The following is a 14,471-nucleotide window of genomic DNA, read 5'->3' as shown; positions in this document are numbered from 1 at the left end:
ACTCTAATTATCTCATATCTTTTTATTTATTGTAAATTTTGTTTTTTAAGATAAAATTTAGCTTGGAAAATAAATATAAATTCATTATGCTTATTTTATAATATTTTCTAGCTTTTATGAAACTTAAACCTCTTATTTTCTTTTTATATAAAAAAAAATAATATTGTTTGGTTATTTGACTATTTTAGGAAGGTGACTACAATTTAATTACTTTACGTTAAAAAGGGAAGGGAGAGAGAGAGAGAGAGAGAGAATAGCTAACTCCTTGCGTGGTGTCGAGGGCAACGCAAGTAAAATTGTTCGCTCCTCCCTTTCCACCGACGATCTTCCCTCCCCCCATGCTTGTGTGAGAACCAACACGAAGAGGAAAAAACACAAACCTTAAAAAACTGCAAACACAAAACGTTAATTGCAATTTGTTTTCAGAGAAGATACTATTCGCGCTTGCAGTTGTTAAATCGTCCTCACTGCGAACTGAAGAAATCATTTAATATAAAAGAATGAGTGCGTTTAAAGAAAAAGTCTCAAATCAACTATCACGTCTCTTTGCCGGCTCACCCAATTCTTCTTCTCCTGATAATTCTCAGGTAATTTAACCTTCCTTTTATGATTTTCGGCTTTTTATTTCTGTTGTTTTGATGGGTTTTCTTCTTCTTCTTCTTCCCTTCGTTCCCTATAGTAGAATGTTAGATCTGGTAGCTGTTATACAACGTCGCTGGGCACTTGAATCGCTCTTGTTGATTTTGATTGTTTCAGTTTGGATATAGAAACCTCAACATCCTGGACAACAAAAGGAATTCAGATTTGGTTTTTAAGATTTTTAAGAATTCTGTTTTTGGTGCTGGCTGGATCCATTGGTTGGTAGCTGAAAAAACATAACAAAATACTGAAAACCCTTCTTGGTAGCTAACAGAATACGAGAAAAGAAGGCAAAAAGAAACATGGGTTCTTATACTTTCACTGCTTGGACAGGAAAAAATCTAAACTTTATCGAAACCAACTCCTGTAGCTGGATCCATTGTTCGGTAGCTGAAAAAACATAACAAAATACTGAAAACCCTTCTTGGTAGCTAACAGAATACGAGAAAAGAAGGCAAAAAGAAACATGGGTTCTTATACCTTCACTGCTTGGACAGGAAAAAATCTAAACTTTATCGAAACCAACTCCTGTAGCTTTGAATTTTAGAATTTGTAAGGAGAAGGTAATTGCTTTGTTTTTGGGTTCTTTATACTTGTTAATTTTTATTGGTTCTGTTTGTGACGCAAGATTTTTGAATGTGTAGGCCAGGACGTGCTCTAAAGGGGAAAAATCATCTTCATATTTTCCCTTGGCCATCCCTTCACTAAGCTTTGTCTGGTCTGGATCCAACAAGCACCAGGATGAGTTAAAACCAATTCAATCACTTCCTGTTAGATGGAACGGTAAAGATCTTGAACAGCGAGAAGAATACTCAGATAGGTATCATGAATGCAGCACAATATGCGAGACAGAGGAATTCCAAAAATCTTGTAAAGACGACAAAGAATACAATGCAGCTTTCGAAAACAATCAAACTGTTAAAAGTCATGACGGTAATGATGATGCTGCCCCTGCAAGGAGCAGTAGTGATAGTGATTTATTTGAAGAAGCAAATAATCGGACTCCACGAAAGCCTTTTCCCTGTCTCATGGATGAGTCCACTTTTATTTCCTCAGAGCTGTATGAGTTCTTGCTCTCATCCCTTCCTAATATTGTGAAGGGATGCCAGTGGACCTTGCTGTACAGGTAAGGTTTTTGCTATTAAACCCGCAGCCTTTTGTGCTGCTGCACAACTGTTCTTCCACTTGGATCTTGATTTTTTTTTGTTGGTGATTTCAAATGAAGGGCAGTACGTTGAAGCATGGCATATCACTTCATACACTTATTCGCAAGAGTGCTGCTGTTTCTGGTCCTTGTTTGCTGGTATGTCATTGCTATGTTCTGAGAAATTCCACATGGCAAGGGTTCATAATTTTAGTCGTTTTTCAACTGGTTTAAAATTGTTTTCTGCTACTTATAGATTACCGGCGATAGACAAGGTGCTGTGTTTGGTGGGATGCTAGAATGTCCATTGAAACCTACTGCCAAGAGAAAATATCAGGTAACCTTGTCTTTACCGTATTGATTTACAATTTACATGTTAGGGTGTTGTCCTCCCTGCTTTTTTCTCCACTCAAATTTCAAACAGTTACTTGAACACTCTTACCATTTTCCGATACTTGTGACAGGGGACAAACCAATCATTTGTATTTACAACCATTTATGGTGAACCAAGGATATTTAGACCTACTGGTGAGCGCTTTTACGCACTTCATTTCTTTCCAGATTAATGCAAATAATAACTTCATTATATACACATCCAGCAACTTGATAAATGAAACTGCTATCATGTTCCGGGTATCATCAACATTCATATTAGGTTGGTTTGAATATCAAAGGATGATTTGATCAGTCTCTTACAAAGAGAATTGAGGAAACTTTGTTGCACGGTGCTGAGACGTCAATAATAGTTGAAGCCAATGCATGCTGAGAAACCATGCTTTTTAGACATCCATGTTTTTTCAATAAAACTTTGGTACTTTGGGTATCCTGTGTGTAAATATTAAGAAAGAGTCTGTCTGCTGAATTTGTGGGATGTTTGAGTGGTGAATGATAATTATTTAGGTGACCTTAGGAATTACAAACCAGAAATATTCAAGCTTCCTTAGTAGTTTGTATTGTAATCAAACAGGCCTTGGGATCAAATTAAAACAATAACAGTGATGAGCCGCCGCACAATTAAATATACCATTTTCAAAGAGATCATTTTGAGGTCTGCTGTCTGCAGCCCTTTTTTCTGCTAATACAAAACATAATAAATCAACAAGTTTATTAATTATGAATCTAATGGAAATTATAATTGATGGTTGCTTTCTTGATGGACAGAAAGCTGCTATTCAGGAATTTGATGTGCAATTTTACTATTTTAATTCTCTCTAACGTTAGAGTTTGCTATCTTTTGTTTCAGAGAGATACCATTAAGATTGAAAAGCCATAAAATTTGAGCTCATCCCGTGGTTCATTTATGTAAATAGGTGCCAACAGATATTACTACTTGTGCTTGAATGACATGCTAGCACTTGGAGGTGGTGGCAACTTTGCTTTGTGCATGGATGGAGATCTGTGAGTTCCTTTTCTATTAATTCCTCTTTGAAATACTCTCAATTTGCTGCAAAAGTTTTAGTGTTTGTTTCTTTACATAACCCTTTTTTTTTTAATCTTGAAAAAGGTTGAATGGAACTAGTGGACCTTGTCAAACATTTGGTAACTTGTGCCTGGCCCATAACCCAGAGTTTGAGTTAAAGAATGTTGAGGTAATCTAACTGTTTTTAACTGTCCTTGGCAATTTTTGTTCCATTTTGTTAATTTTTTTCAAGTTACTGTTTGAATCCTGAACAGTTTCGTGGTTGACAAGTGAAAAGGTAAGCATGGGATTCTGTCCTTGCAACTTCATCGAACCCGCTCAGAGCCACTTGTTTCTCACCTTTCATTTGAATGCTTGTCACTCTCTGGCTGCATTGGTTAATGCTGTCTCCAGCATGTCATGGTTTGCGAGTGAATAATTAATATATATGGCTTCTGCTTTCGTAACTAGACTAAAAGCAAACCACCAAATCCCTTCTATATTCTCTTTAAAACAGCTGAAAGTTGGGAGACTGTGCTGTATTCTTGTGCACTTTTACCATATTTGGGCCTACCTTAGCCCTATGGATGGCATTGGTGTTGGTGTAGTTGGCAGTAAGTTAATTAAGAGCACTGATGTTAGATCTCCTAGGATAAGATTTTAATCGTCTCACAATTTCGGATTGGTTGAACCTGGAGGCTTGAGCAGGTGAAATCAAAGTTGGATTTATGATATATGCTATTGGAAGCATCTATTGACAAATTTTAAGCATCATAGGAATAGCTACCATTTCAACTTCTGAGATCCTTTTTTCTCCCCATAATGACGATATATTCTTGTTGCAGCTCTGGGGGTTCACACATGCATCAAAATACCTTACCTGATGATGCTAGGCAAGATATGGAATCTTCTTGTTTTGTCGCGTTTGTTTAGTTTGTGATTTCATTCTTTATTCTTTGGATCATGGAGTGCTCAATTTATGCAGAGAATTGACCCTGGTAAAATTTTAGATTTGAATTCTGATTTATGTGAATAAAGCCATGGTAATCCGGTCTTCAGACTTGGATCATTTCATCAAATACATTGTAATCTGTGTATATATCTGGCTAGTTACTGTGTGGTTAGCAAGAAGCAACAGGAGCTTTGGGAGCTATTATTTATTTACACATCAGGAAAAAAAAAAAAAAAACTATAATGGTTAATGTATCTCAACAGCTTCGTTCGGAATTTCAACCTGGACATCCTGGTCTGGAATCTGTTGAGATGGAAACGCAAGGACTTTGAAAGATGGAGTTGTGTTACTTGGAAATTAGCTATCGGCTAATTTCTTTATAAATAAACAGATATAAACACAGAATACGGGCATGGCAGGTTCAATTAACTTGGATTCCATGCACGCTCCAAAAAGGGAGGATGCGATCAAGATCGACCAGAATCACCGCATTGCTAGCCTTGCATGGTTGAACTATTGGCAGCAATAATATCCAGCGGTGAGGTGCACTGCATACCATCACTAAAATGGGCAGAGTGAGAAACCATATCGTTCTCAACGCTCCCAGTTCAGAATGGCATGGATACTTGTTTTAACACACACCCTTGCATCTATCAGCGTTTAGTTTTACTTCAATGGCAGAAAAGGAACTGTCACCAACGGGTTAAGGTAAGCTCCTTTAACATGAACCAATAGCCAAAGCCGGCTACCATAACAGAGGCTTTTATAAAACCGGCCTAGGTTGTGCTTTGTCAACATACCCAGCCACCTGAACCATGGTGCATTAATTAGCATGGCAATTGAATCACATCAAACAAAATTTCACTACAGAAATGATATGAATAAGATCTCAACTGGTTATCCCTTTAAGAAGAGCACTTGACAATTATCAAGTGTTCCCCCCAGTGCACAACACCTCACCGCGTAGATTTAACATCTTCTGGAAGTTCCAATGATAACACAAATACAAAAAGACTGGTAGTAGCCGGTCAAATTTAAGTTCTTCAATCCCAGGACAACCACCAAGCATATTCCATGCCTGAAAACTGCATGAAGTGTTGGCACCACATGAGCAAACTACATGTTCTATCGTTTTGCTGTACCCGCCCCCCATGGCAGCAACTGCAGAAATCCATAAGCTCAACTTTCCAAGTTGGTAACCTCATTATGATTCCAATGGAGCTTCATCCTCAGGCAAGCCAAATATCCGGAGGTTGTGATCCATAGATCCCACAGCTATGTACTTTGATTCAGGGCCAAATTTTACACAAGTTGCTCTCCCTGCAACCAAACACAGAATAGTAGAGCATCTGTCAATTCCTCCAACAAAGGTGGGGAGCAACAAACAATAATAGACAAGAAAAGGAGGAAACCTGTGCCAGACAAATCAGGAAGAGTTTTGATACAATTCCACTCTGCTTTAACACTGCCAACTTGGTAAACTCTGCACAAGTACAAGACAAAATCAGATGGGAAAAAGAAGAAAAAGATATGGTAATAGCTTTTCTGACAAGGATGAAGAAAAAATTTTCTTAGCGTTTTATGAAAAACGTTTGCACAGCCCATACATTTTTGTGAATAGGCAAAAAAGCAGAGCTGTAATCCAACTTCAGACAAACTAATTCTTCAAATCTATTGAAAATGACTAGATATTTGGAGATTGAACCTTATATCTGATCCTGAAATTCCAAGGTAAGATCCACTGTGGTCGAACTCCACTGCAATAATAAAAAAGAATATGACATCTTCCCACAGAAGAATAAAAATACAAGAATATTGATGTAGAACAAGATTGCCCACCCGAGGACTTAAGCGTGCATAAAAAAACAAAGCCTCAAAAAATAAAAGAAAGAATTGAAGTTTTTAAAACCACTTAACATACAGAATTCATCATAGCAAGTATGATTTGTCAGGTAGTGGGAATCAGGTTGACCAGGGAGTACCATAAAAGCATGAAAATCATAGGAACTATTGCCAACAAGATGTTGCCACTAGCCATGAAGGCATACACATATACATAAGGAAAAGTATCACCATAGTAACACACACCAGAGTTTGTAGGTGTGTCAGAATCATAGAGATTGAGCGTCCGGAAGTTTTTCAATTTCCTCAGATCCCACAGCTTAACACTATCATGGGCAGCAGTCTGTCAAGTATAAACATTAAATCAGACCATCCATCACAGCATGTGTTGTTCGGAAAAAATAAAAAGATACTTACAGCCAGAAAGTATCCATTTTCAGAGAAAGATATTGCTGTCACTGGTCCAACATGGCCTTCAAATTTTGCAACATTTGCCTGCATATAAACAAAGAATGCAAAAGAAGTAAAACTTCAAATAGTTTTAATTAAACCATCAGACAAGGGTTCTATTTTGTGCACATCTGGCCTCTACATGCCGCACCCTGAAAAAGAAATAAACACAATAATTTTGATGGTGAGTACCTGACTTTTTACATCCCAAATTTTAACAACTGCTTCTGAAGTTCCTGTTCCAAGGATGAGACCATCAGGATGAAAGGCAGCAGATGTATAGCCATCAGTTTTGGAGGTGTCAGCAACCTGCAAAATTAAACATCCATGTTAGTTTGCCTAGAACCAGATCCAACATACACAAATAAATGTTAACATGAAAATTGAAACAAAAACTATAAGCAAGTTTAGAAAATTAACATTGACTGAAACATTTAGAAACCTTGTGTAATAGAGGATATTTTAACCTAAGTATTTGATAACAGCTTGAAGAAAAATTACCATGGTACAGGAAAAATACTCCAGAGTTGCACAATACAAAAACATACTTCACCATTCACTTTCTGTCTGATCTTAGTGAACTTTTAAATGTGCCTCTTTTGAGCTTTCGAGCATGAAAAAAGGCATCATAAATGGAGAATAATGGGCAGTTCAACATTAATTCCCAGTTAACTTTTCAACTTATTATTGGCAAACTAAAATAATTGAAATAGACCACAAGTATGAGATAGGAGGATTCAATTCTTTAAATTTAGGTAAAATGTAAACGTAATTGCTCCTGAACTTTCATCAATTCTGCAGATCATTGTATCAAATGAAACACAATAATCAGTCATGAAAGTGTGAATCTCAGAACAGGTGATTAATTTTTATATTTTGGCAATATCTTTTCTGCTATCAATTTTCCTACATATTTCACAGTGGTAAAAAACTTGAAAACAACTACTTTTGTGAATGCGCACAAGACACAGATGAGTGCACATGTGCACACACAGGAGGAGAGAGCGGACCTGAGTCAAGCATAAACCAGAGGAGAGATCATAGAAACACCATGTATTGTCAAGAGAAGCAGTCACGAAGTAATTATTCGTGGAATGAACAGTGACAGCTTGAACCTGACAGAGTTTGCATGCATATCAATATCATGTAATAAAAATGGCACAAAATCAGTACAACATCACAACCAAGCTGAGAAAATATTAAGATACCAAGAAGTACGCAAATACATAAGTGTTTTGAGTCCACAAAATCTGGTCAGGAAACAGCGCTGCCTTGTAATAAAAGCAGATGCTTTCCATAAACTTGATTTGATTGATCTCAGAATGACTCAATTCTAGGTCAATGGTTTTAAACTAGTTGTGATCATTTAGTTCAAACAAGCTTTGCAAATTTCATTCAGTGTACAAGGCAAGCATAAAATGGAGTACATGACTCAGGATTTTGCTTCCTCAAGCTCACATTAGGGAATTTCCTCTGAGCTCCCCTCAAACACAGGCATGAAAAAAGGCATTTACCTGAGGCTTACCCAATTTAAGACACAAAGAACAGGCTACAAAAGCTATTTAAAGTAGCCTAGAAAGGCCCCATTGGCAGAGGTTATCTATCTTCTGCCCTATTTAACATAAACCTAAGCATTGCACTTCATTAAAGCAAGTATCTGCTCAAGAATATGCCTGGATTTATCAAAACAGAAGCAACGTCTGGAATCTGTATCCCAATACCAGGCTAACAATCAGTCATAGATTATGAAACAGGACCAACGTGGGTTGAAAGGCAATTACCTCTGCAGTATGATCCTTCAGGATGTGTCTACAATCATAGTTCCCATCTTCAGATCCTTGCCACACTCGAACTGTCTGCAGCATTTTAAAAACAAATTAAATCCTGATGAATGCCTACAAACACTAATTTAAGAAAGGATACTTGTGGATGAGAAGATCCAGATGTCAGAAATTCAGTTCTTTAATGGGTGAAAAAGAAGTGGAAAAGAATCAGAGGAAGGGCCTATCAAAAAGTCCAGTCTCATCATAAGGTAAACTTTAAGATTCATAATAGCTACAAATAGAACTAGTTTGAAGATCACAGTGGACATTGTTTCATGATGTAATCCTTTACAAAATAAAATTCGTGGCCATGATGCAAGTGACCTCCTTCATGGGAGATTCGATTCCATACAAGCAATTGCTTCCACATCCACGACCACTAAATGATACTAAATCACTGTTTCCTTGAACAAGGGCATATTGCATTTACATTCTCATGGTCCACTCAGACCTTTTATTTTAAAAGAATCCTCAGTGTTTTCCTATAACTACAGACCGGTTGAATGTTGAGGAGTAAATCCTACATGACAGATTATATTACAATCTTTTAGAAGTTCCAGCAAATGGCACCTTTACTCCAGTACTAGATTTGCAATGATCTAAACCCTTTCAGTTGAATGCTTTTGTTTCTCATAAAAAAGCATGATTTTTTCAGGTTGAGTAATTCATGGACTACAACTGACAGATCAAAAAATAATTTGGGACACACTATAAAGGAACATTGGGACATAAAGATGAGATGATGGGAGTGATATTCTATGTGGGTTTGCCAAGCTTCCTTGAACCAAGTAGAGTAAAGCCAGTTCAGACTATGATTAGGAAAAAAACACAATCAGCCATAAAGGGGGGAAAAGACAATAACAACGGTAAACAAGAAGTTTAACACCCACCAAATTGAACATTGCTTACCTTATCTGCTGATCCAGTTAAGAAAAATTCACCCTCAGCCACAAATTTCACACTTGTTACCTACAATAAAAATGATGTTATCATTCATAAGTTTTACTAAAATGCAGAGGTACAGCATTAAATGAAGTAAAATAACAACCTTCTTTGAGTGACCACTAAGTGCAGATGCAATCTGCCCTGAAGACCGATCAAAGATGACAGCAGTTGCATCAGCCCCGCCAGTAGCAATGATATCCTGAAGACCAGAGAGAAAAGGTGCATCAATCACCACAAATCAGCAAGTGAGCAAAGCAATTTATCTCATCAATGTTAGTTATGCCACTGCTAAACATCTCAAAACTTTGTCAACCTTAGACAACAATTATATGATATAAACTCAAAGCAAGCTCCTATCACCCATTCCCAACATAAGATACAGTGTGCGTTATTAGAAGAGCAAAAACAAACCAAATCCCTAAGTTTGGTATTTTAATGAGACAAACACTAGGCATGTACTAAAACAGATGAGAGAAGCTTTCCTGAAAACATGGATAAGCCATCATAGAACCACGTCAATGTTTCATAATTATTTACGGTTTAACTTTTAGCTTTCATCAATCATTTCTCAATAAACTGCAGTTATGGGGAAATGTTGCAACATCATTGTCAAATACGCTACACGCAGCAATTTTTCAAACATTATATTCATGTGCAGAAGAACACCACAAGTACAGCAACTGTATGGCAAGTGGCCTCAATTTGATGTACAAGTGAAGAGTTACACAAAGTCAGGAAATTTCCCATGGCATTCAGAATACAGAACAGCACATGACTAAATGCAGCTGGGAAACTATTTGTTTACAAAAACCTTCTAAACAGATAAACCTAAAATTCATCAACCAGATCAAATTTTACAGATTTTCCTACCTTCGAATATTGTATATCGATAGATAAGATGCCCGGCTTGCTAGTTCTGTGAAGTGGATGGCTAGAAAGTTGAGTGTACCTCTCTAGAGCATCAATAGGAGCCCATGTTGGAGGAACCTAACCATTAACAGGGGAACAGAAAGATGAGTATCAGATCAATCAAGCAGCACATACAAAAGAAGAGGCTTTAACTTCATTCATTTCTTATCCTCTTAAATAAACCATTCAAACAGATACACTTTGACAACTTAGTCACGCCAAAGTAATGTATCTACATCCACAATCTACCATCAGAAATTTAGTACTCCTACATTAAAATGCATCAGTACCTGCCGCTTTTTCCGCTGTTGCGAAAGAGCTGCATTACAGTCTGTAAGCTCAGTAATGATGCTAGCAGAAATTCCAGGTCGTACTCTCTTCCCAGGTTGGCCCAAATCATCATCCTTGGCAGCTATTACAACATCAACAAAGCTTTAAATGACGTGTTGATAAGCAACTTGAGAAACCCAAGAAGGATAGAAGAGAAAAACCTCGTTTTCCATTGCTAAGAACTGAAGCATTTGCTGTAACAGCTTCTGATGTAAACATGGGTATCTGCCTCTCTGCTTGCGCAAGCAATGACCTTGCTTCATCTCTTTCCTTTTTAAGTCTTGCAATCACACGGCAAGCAGCATCATGCTGCCAAAATAATTAAAAAAACACAACAATAAAAGTCCATGAGTTGGTCGGTAAAGTATGCAAGTGATAATTTCAATTATCCAACCTACATTGTTTTTTACACCAAAAAAAGAAGTAAGTCTAACATCAAGGAGAAACTAGAGATGACACAAACTTTAGGATTGACCTTCTACAAAAGCTAGAATGTTGAGGACCAAAAATTTGAAAACAAAAACTTCAAGGGTCTTAGATGATAACAATTTTGCAAAAATGCTGATGGGCAGCAATTTCTATAATTCAAAATCCATTACAGAAAGAAGGCAGTTCCAAATTTGGTAGAATAACCGGACCACTCTATCACAGCAATAGATATCTCACTGAAATAGAGCTTCATGTTAACAAACAATGTTGTAACTTTCTAGGTTAGTGAAGGAAAAGGAAAATTCCATTTTAAGTAAAAATCCTTATCCACGGTACCAGAAAGAGCATTGATGCACTGTTGATAACACAAAAACCACTGATTAAGGGTTCACGGTCATTGTGAAGATGAAACAACGAATTCCAAATAAAACAAACTTAGTAAACTAAACAAGACTCGAATGACTGCAAGCACAAAAGTAAGCAACAGTTATGTTAAAACAATGCTTAAATAACGAAAATAAAATGATAGTTGCAGAAATACATAATAAAATTCATAGTTAGCATAAACAGAACGATGATATACCATATGTTCCCTGCCAAATGAGGAGCATGCTAACAAGCATCTAATGATGAGGCAATTACCTGGTATAATGCATGACTTAGCTCTTGCCTAGCTGTATGTAATTGCTGCTCCAGTGCAAAGTTGGACAACATTAGGCCATCCCATTCCTGCAATTAGATCAAGAATGACTTTACAAGCAAAATCAAATGCAGAATATTAGCTGAATAAGCCCATTAAAGGGTGGGTTACATGAGCCACCATAATAATTAGAACTGGTTAATGAACAGGTTAAATGAACTAAATGATTATCTAGTTAAAATATTTAGTCATATAAAGTAGATTAGCAAATCCAATTGTTAAAATGCTTTTCAAACTTTTGACAGGAGCACATCTATTTCCAAATCAAGATTTCTAGTCTCAGCTGCAATGAAAATTATCCAACAATTTACTATTATTTTAGCAAAAACTATTCAAATAGAACAAACATGGGAGTTTCACATGGATGAACTCCAGGGAAGTTTTACAGGTAGGATGTATAGAGATTATTACCAGAGATTTGGAAAGCAAACTATCTATACTATAAATGATAAAAAGCATAACATTTTGATAGAATCAGGCATAGAGGCTTATCAGCGTCGTAGTAATAATTCAAGGAGAACTTGATGGAGGCAAGCATCCCTCTCATATATGTGACCGAGTAAGAAAGTTATTAAGTTGCAGCCCTATTATCTTGTAAAAAGTGAAGAAATGCTGATACAAGAGTTTACAACTTTACAGAAACATGAATCTTAACACAGCACCATATTATCAAGAAAATCTGGAAGTCGGAAATTTGACAATGAAGGTAGCATATGGGATAATACACATACATTCTGAAACATTCCAAGCATCCCAGGGATGCTTGCGGTCTGTACAGTTCTCGGCTTCACAATCTACAACAAAAGCAAAAAAAAAAACTAATCAAGTATAGAAACAACCAAACTAGTCAGGTATAGAAACAGCTGACACTGCAGCAGTGGGATACAAAAGACTTCGATGACAATTGAAACTAAGACCAGAACTAAACATACTTTTCCTGTTTCGACTGGAACAACATCATCCATGGTAAGCGGTTCCCCAGTAATGGGGCATTTTCCATATTCCTGATTAGAAAATAAACACCAACAAGACAAGGTTTATCAAACATAATGCCAAATTTCCTGAAAAGAAACTTCGAAGATCAATACAGTTTAAAGTAAAGCTTGATTTTAAAGATTTGGAAGCAAAAAACAACCATATGCAGCAAAAGATATGCCTCCATCACTTCTGTTAAACAAGGAACTTGTTCTTGCACATTCAAAAAGAGTTAGAAAGACACGAAAAAATTGACTTCCTAAATAAATCCTGGCTAGTTTTGAAATCACCTCAAGGTTGCAAACCATAACCATCGCAATTTTTACTACTTCATCAGTAAACACACAAAATAACCAACACAAGCAGCTTCAATATTTTCATTAATTAAACTTTTAAACCATACCATCTCTTTCGTTCATTCAAGCTATACAAAACACATGACAATTATAAAAATGTCTTTTCTCTAACTGTACTCTAAGAAGCCAAAAAGTAAAACCCTAACGAGCTAAAAGCTAAAACCCTAAAATTGATTAAAAAAAATCTAAAAGAGTAAAGAAGAATATACCGATACGTGTCTCTCGATTAAGCGTTTCTCGTATAAAAGCCCAGACCTCTTCGAGACGACGGGCTCTCCCGGAACCTCGCCGGAAACTGTCGGGAAAAACAAATAAAACAGAGATCGATAAGAAACTACAAAATATAAAAGAAAAGCAGAGTAACAGAGAAAGAGAGAGATACTTGAGCAATGCATTATAGAAAGAGAAGTTAGGGTTTATCTAGGGACTAGCTGCGAAGGAGCTATCTAAGTTTAATGATTATTGAGGGTAAAATTTAAGTAGCAGCCGAGCAAGAGGCAGGAGCCTTGAGTTGCCAGTTGCCAGTTGCCAGGGAACTGTAATGTAACATGTCTATTCTTATTTCTTTGTATGTATTAGCGATAGAAGAGAAGAGAAGAGAAGACCGGCCGATCCATCATCCAAGTGAAGGATTGGGCTTTCCGGCCCATAAATAAGGATCCTTGTGGGCTATATTAATTCTTGCAACCCATAATTTACCTTTTAATGGGCTGAATTTTAATAATTTTTTCTTACATGTTGTCCCGGAGTGGGTGATTTGATAATTATTACGTAGGTTCCTGATTTGGGAAAAATAAAAATAAAAATAGAAGGGAGATATTTTTATATTAAAATTATGAAAATTATTTTGAAGGCATATAGCGTTTTTATATATTTAACCAAATATATATTTGTTTCTCTCATGTCTATTTTTTATTTCCTGTAACACCAATCAAATACAAATTTACTTATAAAATTGTAAGTCTACTACGGTAGGCAAAAGAAGAAAAACAAGAAAAGAACTATCATCATACTTTACATGTCTCCAAGAATTTTATTTTTTTTATTTGAATCTCTTGATCCGTAGTTTCCAATTATAGAAGAAAAGAATGCTTGTTCTTGTTGTTATCAGCAAAGATTAGATTAATTTTTACAGAGAGGGAGCTTTGGTAAAACATTTGTGCGTGTAGATCTGGCATTCAATACCCCTTACGCTTCAATCGTTCAAAAGTACTCGTCGGCATGAAGATGTTCTGTTTGAAGTCGATAAGATGTAGTTGTGGAGGACAAGACAGGCGCATAGCAAGGAAACTTGATAGCTTGGTCCCCTGTAGACAGAGGAGACACGTCCTTTATACGCCTGCCCATTCTTATGAATGTATAGGGATTTACCTCCATTAGGGTGAACATCTTTGCCAAAAGTATACATATAGGCATGAACTTGTAATGTTCATACGCTAGATTACTTTGAGCTTCTGCAATTTAAATTGAGACATTCAAAGTTATTCAGATTTCGATCGGTTCATTAATGGCAAGATGGATACTGCCCCCATCAATTTTCTGCCAGTAATTCGGATACCAGAGGACTCCTTGGAGAAA

General features: G+C 36.6%; 2 protein-coding genes across 2 annotated transcripts; one reads left to right on the top strand and one right to left on the bottom strand.

Annotated features, from left to right (window-relative positions):
- Nucleotides 1-245: 245 nt before the first annotated feature.
- Nucleotides 246-4,313, top strand: LOC105137415 (TLD-domain containing nucleolar protein). Its single transcript, XM_011043137.1, has 8 exons — nt 246-587; nt 1,284-1,765; nt 1,870-1,942; nt 2,040-2,120; nt 2,248-2,311; nt 3,094-3,181; nt 3,288-3,372; nt 4,028-4,313. The coding sequence occupies exons 1-8, from the start codon at nt 501-503 to the stop codon at nt 4,064-4,066; spliced, it is 999 nt and encodes a 332-aa protein (XP_011041439.1). The 5' UTR covers nt 246-500; the 3' UTR covers nt 4,067-4,313.
- Nucleotides 4,314-4,895: 582 nt separating this feature from the next.
- LOC105137414 (pre-mRNA-processing factor 19 homolog 2-like) lies at nt 4,896-13,444 on the bottom strand. The gene is made up of 18 exons (XM_011043136.1): nt 13,276-13,444; nt 13,103-13,188; nt 12,495-12,566; nt 12,294-12,356; nt 11,505-11,591; nt 10,595-10,742; nt 10,394-10,515; nt 10,065-10,181; nt 9,298-9,393; nt 9,159-9,218; nt 8,208-8,282; nt 7,437-7,541; nt 6,619-6,735; nt 6,394-6,471; nt 6,223-6,319; nt 5,840-5,891; nt 5,547-5,617; nt 4,896-5,454 (listed from the first exon to the last, which is right to left on the bottom strand). The coding sequence occupies exons 1-18, from the start codon at nt 13,286-13,288 to the stop codon at nt 5,339-5,341; spliced, it is 1,575 nt and encodes a 524-aa protein (XP_011041438.1). The 5' UTR covers nt 13,289-13,444; the 3' UTR covers nt 4,896-5,338.
- Nucleotides 13,445-14,471: the final 1,027 nt, after the last annotated feature.

This window comes from Populus euphratica, unplaced genomic scaffold (genome assembly GCF_000495115.2).
Source record: "Populus euphratica unplaced genomic scaffold, PopEup_1.0 scaffold81.1, whole genome shotgun sequence".
In the NCBI taxonomy this organism is placed as follows: Eukaryota; Viridiplantae; Streptophyta; class Magnoliopsida; order Malpighiales; family Salicaceae; genus Populus; species Populus euphratica.
The sequence above is the reverse complement of the archived record's forward strand: the minus strand, read 5'-3'. Positions and strand labels throughout refer to the sequence as shown.

Bases quoted from the DNA above. Each gene is read 5' to 3' on its own strand.
- LOC105137414 (XM_011043136.1), bottom strand. The intron at 8,283-9,158 runs GTAAGCAATGTT...AAAATGCTGCAG, and splicing joins TAACTGGATCAGCAGATAAG to ACAGTTCGAGTGTGGCAAGG. The intron at 6,736-7,436 runs GTCCGCTCTCTC...TTAATTTTGCAG, and splicing joins CTGGTTTATGCTTGACTCAG to GTTGCTGACACCTCCAAAAC.
- LOC105137415 (XM_011043137.1), top strand. From the start codon at position 501: ATGAGTGCGTTTAAAGAAAAAGTCTCAAATCAACTATCACGTCTCTTT. The intron at 1,943-2,039 runs GTATGTCATTGC...TGCTACTTATAG, and splicing joins TTTCTGGTCCTTGTTTGCTG to ATTACCGGCGATAGACAAGG. The intron at 2,312-3,093 runs GTGAGCGCTTTT...TTATGTAAATAG, and splicing joins AAGGATATTTAGACCTACTG to GTGCCAACAGATATTACTAC.